Source organism: Bos grunniens, chromosome 3 (assembly GCF_055505025.1).
Source record: "Bos grunniens cultivar Pamir isolate PY7600 chromosome 3, Bosgru_T2T1.0, whole genome shotgun sequence".
Classification (NCBI taxonomy): domain Eukaryota; kingdom Metazoa; phylum Chordata; class Mammalia; order Artiodactyla; family Bovidae; genus Bos; species Bos grunniens.
In genome coordinates, this window is record NC_141167.1 from 102,700,649 (window position 1) to 102,724,566 (window position 23,918).

A 23,918-nucleotide genomic window follows, 5' to 3' on the forward strand; every position below is an offset into this window, starting at 1 on the left:
GGACTATAAAGAAAGCTGAGCACCGAAGAATTGATGCTTTTCAACTGTGGTATTAGAAAAGACTACTGAGAGTCCCTTGGACTGCAAGGAGATCCAACCAGTCCATCCTAAAGGAAATCAGTCCTGAATATTCATTGGAAGGACTGATGTTGAAGCTGAAACTCCAATACTTTGGCTATGTGATGCGAAGAGCTGACTCATTTGAAAAGACCCTGATACTGGAAAGATTGAAAGCAGGAGGCGAAGAGGATGACAGAGAATGATATAGTTGGATGGCATCACCGACTCAATGGACATGAGTTTGAGTAAACTCTGGGAGTTGGTGATGGACAGTGAGGCCTGGCATGCTGCAGTCCATGGGGTCACAAAGAGCTGGACAAGACTGAGTGACTGAACTGAACTGAACTGCAAGGGGAAAAGAACAGTAGGAAAAGGAAACAAAGGAATATATGTAGAAAGATAGTAATTGGTTTAAAAAATGAAAAATTGAAATTAAAAAAAAGAGAAAAGAAAAAAAAAAAAAAAAGGAAAACTCCCCAGAACTGCAAAAGCCCAACATAGAAGCAGAGGTTTAAAACAACAATAAAAAATGTGACTGAGGAAAAAAAAAAAGCTCAGAAGCTTAATTAGATTTCATGATGCCAATAAAATTGACAACTACAAGAAGGAGAAAAAAAAATCCAAAAGTATCTACAGAACAAGTCAAAACATAAGAATAATAAATGTTTTTCTTGAGTCACTGGTGTCAGAGTTCTTTCCCCCTCTGGGAGTCACAGTGCACCTCACCTCCCTAGGATGCCCTCCAACACTGTGCTGATCTCTGGATCTGCTGTGGGGGCAGCTCAGATTCTAATCTGGTCCCACTCCTGTGCGTTCTTGCCTCCAATGTCCACAGCTATCAGAGCTAGTACGTTTTCTTTTGTGGGAGCTCTCAGTGGCCTTTTATATATTTCATAGACACAGAGTCTGCCTAGTTGATTCTGTAGATTTAATCTACAGCTTGTACATCTGGTGGGAAGGTTTTGGGTCTTCTTCTGTAGCCACACTGCCTCTGGGTTTCAACTGTGGTTTTATTTCCACCTCTACATGTGGGTCGTCCACTGGGGTTTGCTCCTGAGGCTGCCCTGGAAGACTTGGGTGTGCCCACGTGAGGGCCAGGTGTGGAGATGGTGCAGCTGCTTGGGTCACAGGGGTTCTGGCAGCACCAGGTACTCAGGGGAGTTGGTGGCTAGGGCAGCAGGAAATATAGTGCTCTAGAAGGGTATGGCAACCAGTATTGGCCAATACACTCCAGTATTCTTGGTTGGAGAATCCCCCTGACAGAGAAGCCTGGCAGGCCATAGTTCACAGGAGTGCAGAGTTGGACAGGACCGAAGCAGCCCTGTGCGCATAGATGCAAGACTTTTTTTTTGTCTGTGGCAGCTCTGCCCCAGTGAGAGTTGAGCATGAAGGTGGCACAGCTGCTTGGCTTGTGGGGACCCTGGCAGCACCAAGTGTGCAGGGACATGAACTGCCTCCACCATAGGAGTTATGGCACTCTCAGAGTCTTTTTTCGAGTCTCTTGGAGCTGGTGATCAGAAGGCCTCTTTGGCCAGTCTTTCTCTGTAGCTCCACCCATTCAGGCACTTAGAGTGCTTGCTCCCTTGCCTGGGGCCCTTCTCTGTTGTTCCGCATGTCAGGCACACAGAGGGGCCCCCTCGGCTGGGGTCCTACTCTGTAGTTTGGCACACCAGTCACTTAAAGGAGCACCCTGGGTGGGGTCCTACTCTGTAGTTCAGTGCATCAGGTGTTTGATGGGCCAGCCTCTCTATTGTTCAGCTGCCAACACTGGCATATGGGGACAGAGAGGCTATGGTGGAGGCTCCACCTGCTACGTGTGACTCAGCAGTATCGCCTGGCTTCCATGGCCGCCCGGTTTTCCTCCACAGGTATTTCCCACCACAGTCTCCTTCCTCACCTCCCCTTGATCCGTCTCTCCACAGTCAACAGCAGCCCTCGCCCTGGGATTGCTCCACAACCCCTAAACTCCAGCTCCCAGCCTCTGCGCCTTCCAGGGGACCTGCATCCCTGTCTGGGGCATGTATAGCTGTGGCAAGGACTGTCTGATTCTCATTCCATTTAGGCTGCCACAAAGCAGCTGTCTTACTCTCAGCCTTAAATGTTTCTCCTCCTACTCAGACAATTGCCCCAGTGTGGGGATCGGACCCCTGCCTCAGTTCCGCCACCCGCCAAGGGCAGGTCCGGTCCCGCTAACATTCCTGTTTTTCCCCCTAGTTCCTTTATCCTACCAAGTTTTGCATGGTTCTATATATTCTTTTCTGCTGGTCAAGTACTTCCATCTGCTCTCAGCTGGTGTTCTGCATGCACTTCTGTGTCTGAAGGTGTATTCCTGATGTATCCGTGAGAGAGATGTTCTCCATGTCCACCTGCTTCTCTGCCATCTTGTTCTCTCCTCAATGACATTTTTTTGTAGAAAAAGAAAAATCCACCTAAAGTTTACGTGAATCTCAAGGGACTCCAAAGAACCAAAACAATCTTGAAAAAGAAGGAAAAAGTTGTAAATCTCACACTTCTTGATTACAAAACATTACAAAACTACAATAATCAAGATAATGTGGTACTGGCTAAAGACAGACTATATAGATCAATGGAATAGAATAGAAAGCCTAGAAATAAACCCTCACATATATGGTCAAATGATTTTCTACAAGTGACCAAAACAACTCAGTGTGGAAACGACAGTCTCTTAAAAAAATGGTGCTGGGAAAACTGGATATCCACAAGTAGAAGAATGAAGTTGGACTCTTGCCTTAAACCACATATAAGAAAAATAATGTGAAAAGGACTGAAGACCTATATGAAAGACCTAAAACTATAAAACTCCTAGAAGAAAACATTGGGGAAAAGCTTCATGATGTTGGTTCAGTAATGATTTCTTGGATATGACACCAAAGACAGAGACAACAAAATTTAAAAAAAAGGGGAATACATCAAACTTAAAAAATTCTGTGCAAATGGGAATGTGCATGTGTGCTAAGTCACTTCAGTTGTGTCCAACTCTTTGTAAGCCTATGGACTGCAGCCTGCCAGGCTCCTCTGTCCATGGGATTCTCTAGGTGTGAATACTGGAGTGAGTTGCCATGCCCTCCTCCAGGGATTCTTCCCAATCCAGGGATCAAACCCATATCTTTTATGTCGCCTGCATTGGTAGACAGGTTCTTTACCACTAGTGCCACCTGGGAAATACAAGGTTAAGTGTAGATGAAATAATAAGATTTGTAATCACTGAGATAATTTGATAATTAGAAGAAACTAACTTGATGTTCAGTTAAATCCAATTATGTTTTTAATTAGTGCTTTAGTATTTAAAATAATTTATATTGTATTATTTATGTGTGGATTTATTAATATGTCTATCGTTGTAGACTTTCAGGTGGTCCAGTGGTTAAGAATCTACCTGCCAATGCAAAGGACATGGGTTCGATAACTGGTCTGGGGAGATTCCACATGCCCCTAGGGCAGCTAAGCTCATAAGCCACAATTTACTGAAGCCTGTGTGTCCCAGAGCCCATGCTCTGCAACAAGAGAAGCCATTGCAATGACAGGCCTGCATATGGCAACTAAAGAGTAGCCCCCTGCTTGCTGCAACAAGAGAAAGCCCTCGTGCAGCAACCAAGACAAAAAATAAATAAAATTTTAAAAAATGTCTGTAGTTGTGTTAGTTGATGACACTGAATTTAATTGGGGTGACAGTAATAGCAGTTAAGGAACCACTTTCCCAATCTCTTTTAATGCTAATGAGATTAAATGGGTGTGTTGTGCAGTACATACAAGAAGTCTTTTTGAAAGAGAGAAGAGAACTCTATCCTTATTCCTCAATCCTGCTGTGCAGGACATGTGATGACAGGTTTTATTGCCACTCTGAACTGTGAAAAGATGAGCTGGAAAGAGCCTGCATCTCTGGAGCTGCCATACTAGATTTCTTTCACATAAGTTTCTATCTTGTTAAAGTTATTTTTATTTTGAAGTTACTATTATTGGCAGTTGGGGAGGATGAAGTTAAAGCAGCTGGCCTCCAACTTTTTGGTGTGTGTGTGTGTGTGTGTGTGTGTGTGTGTGTCTTGTGGGGAGCAAAGAGAAACGCTCCCAGGGGGCAAGTGACTCTAACTAATTTTTTCTCACTGGGCCTGCAGGTAATTAGACCAAGAGTTGGCAAAGTATGTCTCATTGGCCAGCTACTTGTTTTAAAAATAAAATTTTATTGGAACACAGCTTTATCCATTTATTTATGTATTGTCTGTGGTTGCTTTTGTGCTATGCTGGCAGAGTTGAGTAGCTGCAGAGACTGTATGGCCCATAAAGCATAAAAGATTTGTAGAAAAAGTTATGCTGACCCCTGAAATAAACTGATGATACATGATAGGGGGGAAGAGTCTTTTTCTATAGGATGCCCTGAGTAGGACATACCTGGATAAGTATTACTTAAAGTGAATAAACCCATAATCTATGAAGCATGGCTCCCTGATGACTGCCACAGAAGCCATCCAACAGAAGCCATCCAACTCTCTGGAATATAATATGGAGATGTTTTGTTACCTACATGCTTCCTACTGTGTGAAATAATAACCCTCAGAACCTTGTTTGGAGCTCTTCTCTACTAACCTCTGTTTTTAAACTCTGTTCTGCCCTATTGGTCTCCTTCTCTATGCTTATGCCAACATCCATAATATTTGATTAACTGTAGAGGTATAGCTGCATAATTGAAGAATTAGATAAGATCATGCTGAGCTTTGTTTTTAATGGATACCAAATTTTCTTGCTGCCCTTTTATTTCTTTGTGTAATGTTATATAAAACTTATGTTTTGTTATGTAGAGGTATTTAGTGCTTCACTCAGATTCCTTTCAATCCTTTTTTCCCTTTGCTTTTTGGATACTTTTCTTAGAGCCTGCTCTGCTGAAAGACTGTGAGTGAGAAGTACTTGGGAATTTATGGTCCCAGGGTAGTTCTTTTCTTATGACGAATGTGTGAGAGAATATGAAGACTCCAGCTCCCTTGCCTGAGGTAGGGACAATCCCGAGGTACACATTTCACTCTGGAATTCTTTGCATGTTCAGGATGAAGCTACCCTTTGCAGGACTGAGAACCTAACCTTGGGTGACTTCCTTCCCTGTCCTTCTCCCATGCCCTAGCTAGTTTCCTCTCGGAGTACGTTCTTTCTTGCACAGAAATCCTTTTCTCAGGGTCTGCTGCTGGGGAATCCAACTAAGAAGTAAAGAATACCCATGAATTTACCTTTTAAAATTGATGTTGAGATTTGCAGTCATGACAGCTCCGCCAGTACACGAACCAAGAGCAATATCTATCATTGTTGCCATGGCACCTCCATGAAGCAATCTAGGTACAACAGGAGGAAATGAGAAAGGTATCAGAAGTTTTGAGAACAGCCTCTTCAGAGACAAAAATTATCCAAGCATCCCATATAATTTATTTCTGAAAGTTCCACTTATTTAATAGTTCACATTCAAGGTACTAAATATCAAATTATATTCATGTTCTTCTCACCGTTGTTTTGTTCATAGCATAATACTGTAGTATTTGTAACAAAGCTAGAACCTAATAATAATCAGGTCACAAGTAAGCAAAAAGCTGAAATGCAATTTAGGAAATTTATGTTTTTATCAAACTATATAAATCATTGTTTAAAAATTTAGGAAATGCAGACAAACAGAAGAAAAAGAAACTAAAGATTATAAGGCCATCTGCTGCTGTTGCTAGGTCAGAGAAGGGAACTCACCTATACTGTTGGGGGGAATGCAAGTTGGTACAACCACTAAGGAGAACAGTATGGAGGATCCTTAGAAAACTAAAAATAGAGTTACCATATGATCCAGCAATCCCACTTCTGGGCATACATCTAGATGAAAGTGTGCTAAGTCGCTCAGTCGTGTCCGACTCTTTGTGACTCCATGGACTGTAGCCCACCAGGCTCCTCTATCCATGGGATTCTCCAGACAAGAATACTAGAGTGGGGTGTCATGCCCTCCTCCAGGGGATCTTCCTGACCCAGGGATCAAGCCCACATCTCCTGCATTGCAGGTGGATTCTTTACTGCTGAGCCACCTTCAGGGAAGGCTATAAGGCCATCTAGTGACAAACCATTATTAACATGTTAATGATACTCTCTAAAATTATATGCTTGCACTACGTCCTATGCTTTTGTCATTCAATAATTTGCATCTCTCTCTCTCTATATATATATATATCCATGTCAGTAAACATATATCTATATTACCACTTGAATGCCTTTATTGTAGTCCATTGATACAAGGCGATACTCATCTTAGATCCACATTTCTAGGCTATCATTCTTACCCAGGTACTCCTTGCAGATAAGGACCTCCTTGAAACAAGCAAACTGTCCTTTTCTCATCATTATTCTTGAATATCACATATTCAAAGCCCAGGCCATCCTCAAAGCCTCTGGTGAAGAGCTGGGCCTGTGATAATCGTTCTTCTTCCCCAAGCTTTGGGTCTGCAGGGCAATCAGATGGATGCGCACATGAGAAACAGGTATGAGAAAAACACCATGTCAGAGACAAATATCTGTTCCCTGTGAGAATCACAGGTCAATGGATGATTGATTAAAATGCCAGCCAGGTGCAAAATCGAAGGGGATGGGAGAGTTCCAAAGAAAGAGAATATAGGATATTTGTTCCTGTGGAATTGGTCTAAGTGGGGACACAGTAAAAAATAAATGAAATCAAAACAAAGTACTAACACATGGCAATCAGGAAATACAGTACATAAATGTGAAGGGAATATGGAATAATATAATAAAGTATAGACAGAAATCCTTCTTCAAATAAGTGCAGTTAAAATGGGATTTGAAGAGAGTGAGGAATGTAATAGTAGAGGAATTTTCCTTGCAGACATGAGTTTAACCTGAGCAGAAGATAGATATCATACTGAATCAGAAACTGAGCCAGTTCAACCCAATATTCAATGTGATTATGATGCTTGAGTCTGAAACTCAGGGTCAGAACCATTATGGTTCATGAAATCAAGTTAGTGGGTTGTAAGACTTTAAAAAGAAACTTAAAAAAAAATCCTCATGCTTCACATATATCCTGGATAAGTACTAGTGTACTCATTTAGATATGTTTTCTCAGTTATACAACTGTGCACAAGTTGTGCGTTCTGGGTTGTGAGTCAAAATGTAGGTAACTTCAAAATAAAGACTAAAAACTACTGCTCTGAGGGAAGGGCATATTTTTTCTTTCATATACATTTTAAGATTTAATTCCCAAAACTCTCAGCTTTCTTTTACAGCTCATCATGATTTGCTATGTATAATGCTGTTTCCTTTATTGCTATAAGATTTACATTTACAAACTTGGAAAAGGATATGAGATGAGACGATCTGGGAGAAGTGGGGAGGACAAGAAAGGATGCCTGTTATTTATGTCTTGAGCATTTGGTGGCAGACACCCTGTCTTTTGGACTCCATGTGCTCAACAACTGGCACATAGGCACACACTATGTTCATTCTAGCAGTTGTTGAGAAATTGAATGATTTGAAGAGCCAAAGAAACTTAAAATTGAGAATCAGTCTCATGGCACAGTAGAAAGAGTCTTGTCCTGAGAGTCGGAAAATTTTTTGTGACTTAGCTTTAGCCTAGAATTTGCTCCTTTCTCCATATTTTCTCCATACAGCAAGTAGATAAATCCAAATGACCCCTAACGTTTGTCCCAACTCTGACATTCTGGGACTTCAGGATAAGATAAGCATCAAGTCTTTCTAATTTTTTACTTAGGATTTCAGAACTTCTGGTCTAGATTACTAAACATTGAGGTTACCTTATAAAAATGAGGGAAAAAAGATGGTGGGAAAGTCTGTTAGAAATGCAGGCTCTTGGGCTCTACTCCTGACCTACTGAAGCTGAACCTACAGTTTAACAAGATTCCCAGCTGCTTCATATTCATGTTAAAATCTGAGAAGAACTGGTCTTTTAATACATGAGATAACACTGAAGGTAGCAGAGGAGTAACATGATCAAATTTGCATTCAGAATCTCTGCCAGCCGGATGAAAGGAGGCCGATAAGAAAGATGAGTGAGGGGCTTCCCTGGTGGCTCACTGGTAAAAGAATCCACCTGCCAATGCAGGGCACACAGGTTTGATCCCTGCTGGGGAAGACCCCACATGCCAAGGAGCAACTAAGCCCATGTGCCGCAATTATTGAGCCTGTGATCTAGAGCCCAGGAACCACAACTACCGAGCCCACACTCTGCAACTAGTGAACCCTGTGGGCCATAGAGCCCGTGCTCTGCAACAAGAGAAGCCTGCATACTGCAACAGAGTAGCCCCTGCTTGCTGCAACTAGAGAAAAACCCACACCTCAACTAGAGAAAAGCACACACAGCAACGAAGACCCAGCATAACCAAAACTGAATAAATAAATAAAAATTAAAAAAAAAGAGAGCCTATTAAAAAAAAAAAAGATGAGTGAGAAGATCACTGAAACACTATCAAATCACAACCACCAAACTTTTTGGAGTCGAGGGGTGATTTTTTCCAGCTATGTGAGGGCCTGTGCAAATACGTGGTGGCAGATGGCTGGATTCATCCAGGGCTGGGGTTATCCTGCACAAGTACGCTAAAGAAGTTCAGATAAAAGAGGGCTATGGAGATAGTGAGAAAGTAGAGGACTCAATGAGATGACTCAATGAGTCTTAATGAAGCCAAATAATTTTTTCTGTGGGGCCTTTGCACAAGTAAGCTGGTAGGAAAAAGGTTGTAGTCAAAAAAAGGATGTCTAGTCCAGGTTGAATCACCAGTCCAGGTTCGATGCAGGATACAGGAAGCTTGGGGATGGTGCACTGGGATGGTCCAGAGGGATGGTATGGGGAGGAAGGCGGGAGGGGGGTTCAGGATGGGGAACACATGTACACCCGTGATGGATGCAATAAATTTATTAAAAAAAAAAAAAAAGGATGTCTAAATGTGTGAATTTGGAGGTTGTGCATTTTCTGAAGACGAAAAGGCTCAAGATGTCTACAGGAGCATGTTGCTGGGGCTGTGCAAAAGAAAGTTTATGAGGAGGTAAATAAACCAAGTAGCCATTATCTGGATGCTGGGTTGCCGAGAATACTGTATGGAACTGGGTAGAGAGGAAGAGTTAACCAGGTGCTGAAATGCTCAACATATGAGGGAGAGGTTGGTAGATGATAGAGGAAGTTGAGGGTGATAAAGTCAGAAGGTATAAACCTCAAAAGGAATGGGGTTTTCTAAGAAGCAGAGGAAGTAATGATTTGAAAGCAAGTGTGGGTAGAAGAGAGGACCTCAAACTCCTCCCTAGTCTGAGAGGGTCAAGTTTCAGGCAAGAGAGGGTAGTTAGGTTGGATGAAAGGATGAGCAGAAACATGTGGGTGGGAACTGAACCCTGGAAACCACTGATATTTACAGAGTGGATAGAAGGAGAAAGGGAAAATTGCTCAGAGAAGTTTGTGAAAGCCAACAGACAAAACATTTCAAGGAGAATGAAATTAATAGCTAGATCGAGCACAGTAAGGACTGAAAAATGTCCATCAAACTTGACAATTAGGTTGCTAGTGGCTTAAGTGAAGAAATTTCAGTAGAGCTATTAGCATAGAAGCCAAACTGTACTGGTTAAGTATATTCAATTAATTGTGTGAGGTGTTCAATAGTTAGAGTGGAATTAGTACTACAAACTGCTAAATTTCCCCCTTATTTGTAAAATGGTTAATTCTCATTTCTCTCTATACTGGTAGTTCTATAAAGAAACTTATAAATAACCATTTTTTTTGGTAAAGGTGGTTTTATTTTTGTTTCATTCCTTCAGCAAATACTGAAGTACTCAGCAAATGCCATGAGGAAACTGAGGCAAGGAAAGGTAAAATTACTTGCCCAAAGCAACACAGCTTTAAATTGTGGAAGCAAAATTTGAATGCACTCACTAAATTTCAACCATTAGATGAGGAAGTTATCTTTTGGATGGCCTCTAAAGCCATGTGACTGAATGAGATTACCAACAGAGTATAGTGAAGCAAGGAGTACTAAGGTTGGAGACATGGGGCATCCTAACACCAAGTTTGAGGACAAGGAGGAACCGGCAAAAGAAACTAAAAGTCAAGAGGCAGTGAAGTAGAAGAATGTGGTGTCTTGGAAGCCACGTTCAAGGAGAAAGGAGTCGTCAGCTGTGCCAAAAGCTAAGTGAGGTCACTGGTTAGCAACATGAAGGTCATCGGTGACAGTAGTTCTGATGGAGTGGTGTGAGTGACAGTCTGCCTGGAGAGGGTTTAAGAGAGACTAGGAAGAAAGAAACTGAGATGTGGCATGTCTGTACACTGATGAGAAAGATGTAGCAGAGAAGGGATGTCCTTAAGTAGGCCAAAGGGGTATAGTGCACACATCGACAGCTTGACCTCTCATTAGCGTATGGTTACTTCATTCACCACAGGACAAAGCAGAACATCAGGCACAGATACAGGGAGGAAGCAGGGGTTGTTTGGAAATTCTCTTCTGATTGCTTTGATTTTCTATGAAACAGGAGACAAGAGCAGCTAAGAGTAAGGCTTGAGAAAAAGAAGGTAGGAGACAGTCATCCAGGAGAGCAGGAGAGTGAGGAGACAAGGGAAAAAATGAAATACGATGGCCAGGCAACAATAAGGACCTACTTGGGGTCCTTAGACAAACAAGCATCATGGGAAGTCCCTGGCCCAGTGGTTTGGGCTCTCTGTTCCCACCGCAGATGGCATGGGTTCTAATCCTGGCTGGGAAACTAAGATACAGGAAGTTGCACAGCATGGCCAAAAGAAAAAAGAAAACAACCCCAAAACATCACAATCCCCAAATGCCTCCCTAAAGATATGTTTACATGATTAAAAGGTAATGAGTAAAATGAGAAATATCTGTAAAAACTTCATGAAGTCAGGAACCCTATCTGTGCACTCAGGCTTATTTCAGGAATATGCTTTGTAGAGCACAGATCCTCAACAGATAGTTGCTGAATGAACATACAAAGGGTGTTGCAAGTAGGAAACCAAAAAGGCTGACTCTAAAAATAAAGAATGTATACATTTTAGGCATTTTATATATATATATATATATATATATATATACACACACACACACACACACCCCCAGTATGCTACTGGAGATCAGTGGAGAAATAACTCCAGAAAGAAAGAACAGATGGAGCCAAAGCAAAAACCACACCCAGTCGTGGATGTGACTTGTGATGGAAGTAGAGTCCAATGCTGTAAACAGCAATATTGCATAGGAACCTGGAATGTTAGGTCCATGAATCAAGGCAAATTGGAAGTGGTCAAACAGGAGATGCTAAGAGTGAACATCGACATTTTAGGAATCAGCAAACTAAAATGGACTGGAATGGGTGACTTTAACTCAGATGACCATTACATCTACTACTGAGGGCAAGAATCCCTTAGAAGAAATGGAGTAGCCATCATGGTCAACAAAAGAGTCCAACATGCAGTACTTGGATGCAATCTCAAAAATGACAGAATGATTTCTGTTCATTTCCAAGGCAAACCATTCGATATCACAGTAATCCAAGTCTATGCCCCGACCAGTAATATTGAAGAAGCTGAAGCTGAACAGTTCTATGAAGAGCTACAAAACCTTCTAGAACTAACACCCAAAAAAGATGTCCTTTTTATTATAGGGGACTGGAATGCAAAAGTAGAAAGAAAAGAAACACCTGGAGTAACAGGCAAATTTGGCCTTGGAGTACAGAATGAAGCAGGGCAAAGGCTAATAGAGTTTTGCTAAGAGAACACACTGGTCATAGCAAACACCTTCTTCCAGTAACACAAGAGAAGACTCTACACATGGACATCACCAGATGGTCAATACTGAAATCAGACTGATTATATTCTTTGTAGCCAAAGATGAAGAAGCTCTATACAGTCAGCAAAAACAAGACCAGGAGCTGACTGTGGCTCAGATTATGAGCTCCTTATTGCCAAATTTGGAGAAGGCAATGGCACCCCACTCTAGTACTCTTGCCTGGAAAATCCCATGGACAGAGGAGCCTGGTAGGCTGCAGTCCATGGGGTCGCTGGGAGTCAGACACGACTGAGCGACTTCACTTTCACTTTTCACTTTCATGCATTGGAGAAGGAAATGGCAACCCACTCTAGTGTTCTTGCCTGGAGAATCCCAGGGATGGGGGAGCCTGGTGGGCTGCCGTCTATGGGGTCGCACAGAGTTGGACACGACTGAAGCGACTTAGCAGCAGCAGCAGCAGCAGCATTGCCAAATTCAGACTTAAATTGAAGAAAGTAGGGAAAACCACTAGATCATTCAGGTATGACCTAAATAAAATCCCTTATGATTATACAGTGGAAGTGACAAATAGATTCAAGGGATTAGATCTGATAGACAGAGTGCCTGAAGAACTATGAACAGAGGTTCATGACATTGTACATGAGGCAGTGATCAAGACCATCCCCAAGAAAAAGAAATGCAAAAAGCCAAAATGGTTGTCTGAGGAGGCCTTACAAATAGCTATGAAAAGAAGGGAAGCAAAAGGCAAAGGAGAAAAGGTATACCCTTTTGAAAAGGGTTTACCCATTTGAATGCAGAGTTCCAAAGAATAGCAAGGAGAGATAAGAAAGGCTTCCTCTGTGGTCAATGCAAAGAAATAGAGGAAAACAATAGAATGGGAAAGAGTAGAGATCTATTCAAGAAAATTAGAGATACCAAGGGAACATTTCATGCAAAAACAAGCACAATAAAGGAAATAAATGGTATTGTCCTAACAGAAGCAGAAATATTAAGAAGAGGTGGCAAGGCTGCCATCTATGGGGTCGCACAGAGTCGGACACGACTAACGCGATGCAGCAGCAGCAGCAGCATACAAAAAAGATCTTCACGACCCAGATAATCACAATAGTGTGATCACTGAACTAGGGCCAGACATCCTGGAATGAAAAAAGTGGGCCTTAGGAAGTATCACTATGAAAAAAGCTAGTGGAGGTGATGGAATTCCAGCTGAGCTTTTTGAAATCCTAAAAGATGATGCTGTGAAAGTGCTGCACTCAATATGCCAGCAAATTTGGAAAACTCAGCAGTGGCCACAGGACTGGAAAAGGTCAGTTTTCATTCCAATCCCAAAGAAAGGCAATGCCAAAGAATGCTCAGACTACTGCACAATTGCACTTATCTCACACGCTAGCAAAGTAATGCTCAAAAGTCTCCAAGCCAGGCTTCAACAGTACGTGAACCCTGAACTTCCAGATGTTCAAGCTGGTTTTAGAAAAGGCAGAGGAACCAGAGATCAAATTGCCAACATCTGTTGGATCATTGAGAAAGGAAGAGAGTTTCAGAAAAACATCTATTTCTGCTTTCTTGACTATGCCAAAGCCTTTGACTGTGTGGATCACAATAAACTGTGGAAAATTCTGAAAGAGATGGAAATACCAGACCCGACCTGCCTCCTGAGAAATCTGTATGCAGGTCAAGAAGCAACAGTTAGAACTGGACATGGAACAATAGACTGGTTCCAAATAGGAAAAGGAGTACATCAAAGCTGTATATTGGCACCCTGTTATTTAACTTATATGCAGAGTACATCATGAGAAAGACTGGGCTGGATGAAGCACAAGCTGGAATCAAGATTGCCAGGAGAAATATCAATAACCTCAGATATGCAGATGACACCACACTTATGGCAGAAAGCGAAGAAGAACTAAAGAGTCTCTTAATGAAAGTGAAAGAAAAGAGTGAACAAGTTGGCTTAAAGCTCAACATTCAGAAAACAAAGATCATGGCATCTGGTCCCATCACTTCATAGCAAATAGATGGAGAAACAGTGGAAACAGTGGTAGACTTAATTTTTGGGGGCTCCAAAATCACTGCAGATGGTGACTGCAGCCATGAAATTAAAAGACGCTTACTCCTTGGAAGAAACATTATGACCAACCTAGATAGCATTATTAAAAAGCAGAGACATTACTTTGTCAACAAAGGTCTGTCTAGTCAAGGCTATGGGTTTTCCAGTGGTCATGTATGGATGTGAGAGATGGACTGTAAAGAAAGCTGAGTGCTGAAGAATTGATGTTTTTGAATTGTGGTGTTGGAGAAGACTCTTGAGAGTCCCTTGGACTGCAAGGAGATCCAACCAGTCCATCCTAAAGGAAATCAGTCCTGAATTGGAAGGACTGATGTTGAAGCTGAAACTCCAGTACCTTGAAGGCAGGAAGAGAAGGAGATGACAGAGGATGAGATGGCTGGATGGCATCACCGACTCAATGGACATAAGTTTGGGTAAACTCCGGGAGTTGGTGATGGACAGGGAGGCCTGGCGTGCTGCAGCACACGAGGTCACAAAGAGTTGGACACGACTGAGCGACTGAACTGAACTAAACTGGACTATACAATCCATGATATTCTCCAGGCCAGAGTACTGGAGTGTGTAGATGCTCCCTTCTCCAAGGGATCTTTCCAACCCAGGGATCAAACCCAGGTCTCCCACATTGGAGGCAGATTTTTTACCAACTGAGCCACCGGGGAAGCTCCCAACATGTTCTCTATTACAAAACAACTGACGTTAACTTTTTGCAAGGGAGAAATATCAATAACCTCAGAAATTTACATATAAAGGAAATATCCATCTCTGTATCAGTAAGAGACAGAAAACTCTGTATCACAAGAGACTCTTTTCAAGGGAGAAAGCAACAACTTACATCTTTTCCTGGTAATCTCCCCATACTGCCTCCTATCCCTAACCCTTTTCTTTTGCCTTTAGTTGAAATGGTATTTAACCCAGTGGCTTAGACCATCTAGGGGAGTTACTCACTACTTTCCCCTGGGTATCTCCCAGGTATACATGAGGTATATGTGCTAATAAATTTCCTTTAAAAAAAAAAAAAAAAAAGCAATGGGTAGAAAAGGTGGCTGTACATTGTTCCTCCCAATTCCTATATGAGGACTCTCTTTTGTTGTTATTGAAGTGCATCTATTTTTTTCACAGCGTGTATTACCATCTGACTTACTTTGTTTTCATTACTTAGTGGTTTGTCTCTCATTACTCCAGAAGGGCAGAGGTTTTAGGTAAAAAATAGAAACAAAAAACCAAGTACAGCATCTTAAGCAGGTTCCCTGGTGTGTGTTTCCTCCCTCCCTTCTTATTTCTCTTCTTCCTACAAGTATGTATAAGGCACTTACTATGTACCGGGTACTATTCTAAGCACTGGAGATACAGTGGGGAATAAAACACATAAAAATCTCTGCCCTTATGAAGCAAACACTCTAGTGGTGAGAGATAAACCGTTAAAAAAACACAAAGCATTGTCTTATGGAGATAAGTACTATGGAAAAAATAAATAAATATACCTTAAAAATGCATATTATTAAGTGAAAGAAAACAATCTGAAAAGACTACATACTGTATGTATTTTGGAAGAAGCGAAATTATGGAGAGAGTGAAAAGATCAGTGGTCACCAAGGGTTTGGAGGGAGGAGGGAGAGATGAACAGAAGGAACACAGTGAATTATTAAGGCAGTGGAACTATTCAGTATGATACATGTCATTATACATTTGTCCAGCTGCATAAAGTATTACACAAAGAATGAGCCCTGATGTAAACTATGGACTTAAGTTCATGTTACCAATACAGTCTCATCATCATAACAAACATACTTTACTATCATAAGATATTAATAAATGGGAACCTGGCAGAGGGAAGTAAGGGATATTTGAGAACTCTGCACTTTCCACTCTTTTCACTATAGACCTGAAACTACTACTAAAAAAAAAAATCTATTAATTAAAACACACACACACAGGACAAGAAGTGCCATGTGTGTGTATGTTGGAGGTGGGGTTGTCTGCCATGGGAGTTTAGAGTCTGTGAGATGAGGGGGTGACTTGAGTGTTCTGAGCTTCCTAGGGGGACAGAGCCACATATTGGGATAAATAGTAAATTAAGGTTAGTGATGACAGCCTCAAGACAGAAAGGTGATGAGAATGTGGGAGGGTGGAGGCTTTCTGGGACCCCTTCCTGCTAATGCTGATGATGATGCCATGGTGGGGGCAGTCTTATTTAATGGCAATAGACTTTATGCTCTCCCACAATCTGCAAAATTTATTGCGATTTCTGGCCTATAAAACTGGAGAATATAGCAACCCCCCTGCACGTTCCTCCTTCCTTTTTCAAGTGATAACTAGTGCTTCAATCTGTTCTTAATTTTATATTTGATATTTAAGTTTTATATTTGATATTTGATATTATGGGAGAGTAGCTGTTCCTACCAAGGAAATAGGTCTTGAAGTCTTCACTCTCTTGAGTAGATCTACGTTTATATGAAGGCAAACGTTCCCAGGAGCCGTCTTCACATTTCTTCATAAACTGGTCAAAAAGGAGTTTTAAGTCCTTGCTCCAGCTGGGGTTGGGGAGAGCCCAGTCCTTATGAATGACTTTCTCAGTAGAAAACAACCTCTAAAAGGAGAAAAAGGAGAGTAAAGGAAGGTACATCCTATTTCATAATATATTCTATTTTCTAAGACTATCTTACTGCTTTTCCTCTTCCCTAAAGCTTGTCATTTTGAAGTGGAAACAAATTTCTAGCATCACCTGGTCCTCCCTCCTTAGGAGAAATGGGAGATTGAGAGGATAAATGATTTGCTCAAAGTCATCCAACTAGCTAGTTGCAGAGTTGGTATTAAGCCCAGGTCTGCAGAGCCCGTTCTTTTTCTCAAACCTTAATGAAGCACAAGTGAGCCAGAAACTGGTGATAAAGAAAGATGAAGGTCAGACAACTTTTCTCTACGTAAAAGGTGCTACCAGTGGGAAACACACAGGAAGCCAGAGCACAGGGGAGAGGTATTCATCTCAGATTGCGTAATCAGGGAGGGGGTCCTTTGACTTGAATCTTCACTAGATTGAATTAGACAAGCAGAAATCAGCCAGACAGAAAGAGTATTGTAGGCAAAGGAATATTGTGTGCAAAGGCAAGGAGACATGAAACAGTTTTGAGGGGCCTTACAACAACCATATGAAGTATGTACTAATTATATCCCCATTTTACAGATGATGAAACTAGGAGCTCAGGACTTACCTGGTGTCCAGTGATTAAGAGTCTGCCTTCTAATGCAGGGGACTTGGGTTTGATCCCTGGTTGGGGAACTAAGAACCCACATGCTGAGGGGCAACCATGATAGTGGACTGCAATGAGAAGCCCTGCAACAGTGCGCTAGAACTAGGAGAAGCCCTGTGTGCTGCTGAAGACCAGTGCAGTCAACAAACAAGTAAATAACAAATAAAAGAAACAAGGCCTCAAGGAAGTTTGGCATTGTTTCAGTACAAGGGGAGGAGCAAGGGCCTGACTGTGGGATGCTTCCACATTAAGTTAACTGGTTTGAATTGCATCTGCAGTGCTCTTGGTGGGATTTTAAACGAGGGAGTGACAAGATGAGATTTGGTCATAATATGAAAGATAGGGAGAGTGATTTCAAAATTGGAATTAGAGGGCCTTGTTCGGAAGCTACTGGAGTAACTCAGCTGAAAAATTATGAGTGCATGAAGCAGAACTGGTGACTATGTGGATAAAGGAGAGTGAGGGAAGAGGAAAAATACCAGAGCTAATCCCAGGTTTCTGAACTATGCAACAAAGTCAGTGAAAGAGCTAAATGTTCTTTCAGAAAGAGAACAGAAAGACAACACAAAGAAAGAGGAGGAGGAGGTTGGAGGAGAAAAGTTCTCCTTTGTGGTGTCACAATAACCACAGCTTCCACCAGTGCCATTTCCCTGTAGCATTCAGCACTGCTACCACACCTGTGCCCACGCAGAAGGTGGAAAGGTGCAGCGGCCCTGGAGGATGAGGGACAAAGTGTCGCCTGCAAAGGAGCTGAACAAAGCAAATGTCCACAGGTACCACAAAGGAAAATCAGTTACTGTGACTTGTGCAGAAGTCCTAGAACATTAAGATTGCAGAAGCTATCACCTCTGTAGTATTCTACTTCCAGTCACCCTTACCAAGTCATTCAGATTCAAAGTACCTACAACACTTGGACTACACCCAGCATACAGGGAGGTACACTTACTGTGATGGAATAACCAGCCAAATAGGCTTCTGCTGACCTCAGGGTTGGGTCCTGATCAAATGGTAAGAATTTAGGGAGCCTGTCTTAAGAACTCTATGGAACTAAAAACTTTCTAGCTATAAAAAAGTCTTGACTTCATGAGGGGAAATATGAGTACGACTGAGACTACTCCACTCCCTAGCCCAATACTTGTACCTTTGTTTTTTTTTTTTTTTCCCTATGGTTTTGGATTGGCTTGTCCCTTCAGATTTTCAGCTCAAAAATTTTGGTAAGGAAAGAAAAGAAAAACAAAACAAACTTTAACCCATGTATTATCTCTTCATATTAATATAACTAATGGTAAAATTTTGATATATTTCCTCCAAATTTTTGTAACTTTTCTTAGTATACTTGTAATCTCAGTAAGAAATATAATTTTCCCTTTTACCTCATCACTTAAAATTCTTTAGTGTTGACTTTCTCATGTCCTTAATCTGTTATCACCATTTTCAACAGCAGAAAAATAGTCCTTTAAAATGATATACTATATTTTACTCAACCATTTAAATTGTACATGTAAATTGTTTCCAATCTTTTGCTGCTTTAAATGAAAAGGACCATTGGAACATTATGAATATGGTATTTTCTCTACTTTGGATTATTTCCTTAGAATTTAGTTCCAATTGTGTAGTTTTTAAAGTACATAAATTCTGCAAGTAACATAACAGACACAATTAGTCATAATTAGTGTATATTTACCAATACTTGTCAATTGAGAGATAGTATAGGATGTGTAAGCTTTGGAGTTCTGAATTTGGGTTTACCTCATCTATAGTTTTCCTTCAAAATAAGAAACTCTAGGTTTGATCAGTTCTAGCATCCTTTTATGGACCAGTGCGATAGAGATAATAGAAGACTTCTAGGAATTAGAATGACTTCCTTGATCCTGGGCTCTCCCACCTGACTTTTAAAAATATTTATTTTTAATTGGAGGGTAATTACTTTATAATATTGTGTTGGTTTCTGCCACATATCAACATGAATCAGCCGTAGGTATACATCTGTTCCCTCTCTCTTGAACCTCCCTTCCACCTCCCACCCCATCCCATCCCTCTAGGTTGTCACAGAGCATGGATTTGAGCTCCATGAATCTTACAGCAAATTCTCACCATCTATTTTACATATGATAATGTATATGTTGCAATGTTATTCTCAATTCGTCTCATCCTCTCCTTTCTCTACCGTGTTCACAAGTTTGTTCTTTATGTCTGTGTCTCCTTGGGTGCCCTGCAAGTAGGTTCATCAGTACCATCTTTCTAGATTCCATCTATATGTGTTATTACATATTTGTTTTTCTCTTTCTGACTTACTTCACTCTGTAAAACAGGCTCTAGGTTCATCTACCTCATTAGAACTGACTTAAATACATTCCTTTTTATAGCTAAGTAGTATTCCATTGTTACATGTACCACAGCTTCTTTATCCATTCATCTGTTGATGGACACCAAGGTTGCTTCCATGTCCTGATATTGTAAATGGTGCTGCAGTGAACATTAGGGTACATGTGTCTTCTTCAGTTATGGTTTCCTTCAGGGTATATGCCTGATTGCTGGGTCATATGGTAGTTTTATTCCTAGTTTTTTTAGGGAACCTCCATACTGTTCTCCATAGTGTCTGTATCAATTCACATTCCATCAACAGTGCAAGAGGGTTCCTTTTCTTTACACCCCCTCTAGCATTCACTGTTTGTAGATTTTTTTGATGGCCATTCCAACCGGTGAAAGGTGACACCTCATTGTAATTTTGATTTGCCTTTCTTTAATACTGAGCAATGTTGAGCATCTTTTCACGTGTTTATTAGCCATCTGTATGTCTTCTTTGGAAAAATATCTCTTCAGGTCTTCTGCCCACTTTTTGATTGGATTGTTTGTTTTTCTGGTATGGAGCTGCAATAGCTGTTGATATATTTTAGAGATTAATCCTTTGTCAGTTGTTTCATTTGCCATTGTTTTCTTCCATTCTGAGGGCTGTCTTTTCACCTTGTTAATAGTTTCCCTTCACTGTGCAAAAGCTTTTAAGTTTAAGTAGGTCCTATTTATTTATTTTTGTTTTTATTTCCATTACTCTAGGAGGTGGATCATAGAGGATCTTGCTGTGATTTGTGTCAGAGTGTTCTGCCTATGTTTCCTCTAAGAGTTTTATAGTTTCTAGTCTTATATATAGGTCTTTAATTCCTTTTGAATTTATTTTTGTGTATGGTGTTAGGAAGTATTTTAATTTCAGTGTTTTACATGTACCTGTCCAGTTTTCCCAGCACCACTTATTGAAGATATTGTCTTTTCTCAATTGTATATTCTTTTTTTTTTTGGACTTGATTCTGTTTACTGACTTATTTTATTTTATTTTATTTAACTTTACAATATTGTATTGGTTTTGCCATATATCAAAATGAATTGGTCACAGGTACTTATGTGTTCCCCATCCTGAACCCTCCTCCCTCCTCCCTCCCCATACCATCCCTCTGGGTCATCCCAGTGCATCAGCCCCAAGCATCCAGTATCCTGCATCGAACCTGGACTGGGGCATACACACTGAGGAAACCAGAATTGAAAGAGACACGTGTACCCCAGTGTTCATCACAGCACTGTTTATAATAGCCAGGATATGGAAGCAATCTAGATGTCCATCAGCAGATGAATGGATAAGAAAGCTGTGGTACATATACACAATGAAGCATTACTCAGCCATTAAAAAGAATACATTTGAATCAGTTCTAATGAGGTGGATGAAACTGGAGCCTATTATACAGAGTGGAGTAAGCCAGAAAGAAAAACACCAATACAGTATACTAATGCATATATATGGAATTTAGAAAGATGGTAACAATAACCCTGTATACGAGACAGCAAAAGAGACACTGATGTATAGAACAGTCTTTTGGACTCTGTGGGAGAGGGCGAGGGTGGGATGATTTGGGAGAATGGCATTGAAATATGTATAATATCAATTGTATATTCTTGCCTCCTTTGTCAAAGATAAGGTGCCTATAGGTGGGTGGATTCATCTCTGGGCTTTCTATCTTGTTCCATTGTTTGTTTTTTGTTTGTTCCATATATTTGTTTTTGTTCCAATGCCATACTGTCCTGATGACTGTAGCTTTGTTGTATAGTTTGAAGTCAGGAAGGTTGACTCCTCCAGTTTCATCCTTCAGTCTCAGGATTACTTTAGCTATTCAGGGTCTTTTGTGTTTCCATACAAATTGTGAAATTATTTGTTCTAGTTCTGTGAAAAATATCATTGGTAGTTTGATAGAATTGCATTGAATTTATAGATTGCTTCAGGTAGCATAGTCATTTTCACAATATTGACTCTTCCAATCCAAGAACATGATATATCTCTCCATCTGTTTGTGTCACCTTTGATTTTTTTTCATCACTGTTTGATAGTTTTCTGCATGCTGAAAACTTTTTGTCTTTTGTCTTTTGTCTCTTTAGGTAGACTTTCCTAGGTATTTTATTCTTTTAGTTGCAATGGTGAATAGGATTGTTTCCTTAATTTATCTTTCTGATTTTTCATTGTTAGTGTATAGGAATGCAAGGGAGTTCTGTGTGTTAATTTTACATCCTGCAATATTACTATATTCATTGATTAGCTCTAGTAATTTTCTGGTGGTATCCTTATGGCTTTCTATGTATAGTCTCATTTCATCGGCAAACAGTAAGAGTTTTACTTCTTTTTTTCTAATCTAGATTTCTTTTATTTCTTTTTCTTCTCTGATTGAGAAGCAGCCAGGACTTCCCAAACTACAATGAATAATAGTGGCAAGAGTGGGCACCCTTGTCTTGTTTCTGATTTTAGAGGAAATGTTTTCAGGTTTCACTGTTGAGAATAGTGTTTGCTCTGGGTTTGTTGTATATGGCTTTTATTATGTTGAATATTTTCCTTCCATGCCTACTTTCTGGAGAATAGTTTTTTATGATAAATCGGTGTTCAATTTTATCAAAAGCTTTCTCTACATCTGTTGAGATGATCATATGGTTTTTATCTTTCAATCTGTTAATATGGTATATCACATTGATTTGTATATACTGAAGAATCCTTGCATCCCTGGAATAAAGCCCACTTGACCATGATGTATGATCTTTTAAATGTGTTGTTCAATTCTGTTTAGAATTTTTGTATCAAAGTTCATTGGTGATATTAGCCTGTAATTTTCTTTTTTTGTAGCATCTTTGTCTGATTTTGGTATCAGGGTGATGGTGGCCTCATAGAATGAGTTTAGGAGTTTCTCCTGTCTGATTTTAACTTTGAAGTCTGAGGGGGTTCAGATGAACGTAACAAGCTTTTTTTCCCCCTTTTTTAGGGCCACACTGTATGGCATGTGGGATCTTAGTTCCCCGACCAGGGATGGAACCTACGTCCCCTGCAGTGGAAGTGTGGAATCTTAGCCACTGGACTGCCAGGGAAGTCCTGCAACAAACTTTTTTGAGTCCTACTATATGCTCTGGTTCTGGGCCAGGTACAGGTAACATAAAGAAAGAAGACTTAGATCCGGTCCTCAAGTGCTTGTAGCCTTGAGTGTGAAAAATGCTACAACAGAAGTAGATACAGATGCAGAAGAAGTGACTTTTAGGTAAAACTTCAAAAAGATGAGAACTGATATAGGTGGTTTCTAAAGGATGAAAAGTTCACTAAAGAAACAACAGGCAGGCTGCTCCAAGCAAAGGCAGAGAAATATGGGGAAATGCTAGGATTTCAGTCTTTATGGCTGAAAGGTACAAAGAGAACAGTAGCAAGATGGGGATGGCACAACAGAAGAGGGGTGACACTATAGTGGCTCTTTGGCTTTAACGAAAGCTTAGATTTCATCTTCTAGGTTAATGTTTCAAAAGGTCAATAGGAAAGACGATTTTAGGTACAACAATACAACAATAAGGCGTGTATTTTAAAATTAATATTATAAAAGGACATAAATAGTGCATCACACTGATTTCGTAAGTGTTATTGCCTAGGATGAAGCTATTTAAAGAAAAGAAGTCTGTAAAGAATCATGAAGAATACAAGCCAATTGAGTAGCAAAGTACTTTTTTTCCATTATGGAGTGCCTTAGGGAGTTTTAAGCAAAGCAGTAGCATGAACTGAGGTTTTAGAAAGCTCCCTCTGATGTAAAGGATAAACTGTAAGGTGAGAAGCAATGGTAAGGAAACCAGTTAAAAGACTGTTGCAGAGATTCAGGAGAAATATGGTCAGAAGCTGAACTAGGTAGAAAGGAATGAAAAAGATTTAAGAGATATCTAAGATATTGGGACCAAGGGTTGTAGAGACTGACTGATCATGGGAGAAGAGAAAGTAGAAATCAGTCAGATCAGTCGCTCAGTCGTGTCTGACTCTTTGCGACCCCATGAATCGCAGCACGCCAGGCCTCCCTGTCCATCACCAACTCCCGGAGTTCACTCAAACTCAGGTCCATCGAGTCAGTGATGCCATCCAGCCATCTCATCCTCTGTCGTCCCCTTCTCCTCCTGCCCCCAATCCCTCCCAGCATCAGAGTCTTTTCCAATGAGTCAACTCTTCACATGAGGTGGCCAAAGTATTGGAGTTTCAGCTTTAGCATCATTCCTTCCAAAGAAATCCCAGGGCTGATCTCCTTCACAATGGACTGGTTGGATCTCCTTGCAGTCCAAGGGACTCTCAAGAGTCTTCTCCAACACCACAGTTCAAAAGCATCAATTCTTCGGCGCTCAGCCTTCTTCACAGTCCAACTCTCACATCCATACATGACCACAGGAAAAACCATAGCCTTGACTAGACGAACCTTTGTTGGCAAAGTAATGTCTCTGCTTTTG

General features: G+C 40.7%; 1 protein-coding gene across 3 annotated transcripts in view; it reads right to left on the reverse strand.

Moving 5' to 3' along the window:
* Window positions 1-23,918, reverse strand: part of THEM4 (thioesterase superfamily member 4) — a 49,314-nt gene that overhangs the window by 19,676 nt on the left and 5,720 nt on the right. For all 3 annotated transcript variants that reach the window (XM_086392732.1, XM_086392734.1, XM_086392733.1), the window contains exons 2-4: window positions 16,303-16,489; window positions 6,375-6,534; window positions 5,295-5,396 (exon numbers count right to left, since the gene is read on the reverse strand). In XM_086392732.1, coding sequence (XP_086248858.1) covers window positions 5,295-5,396; window positions 6,375-6,534; window positions 16,303-16,489 — 449 coding nt within the window. The remainder of the gene's footprint in view (window positions 1-5,294; window positions 5,397-6,374; window positions 6,535-16,302; window positions 16,490-23,918) is intronic.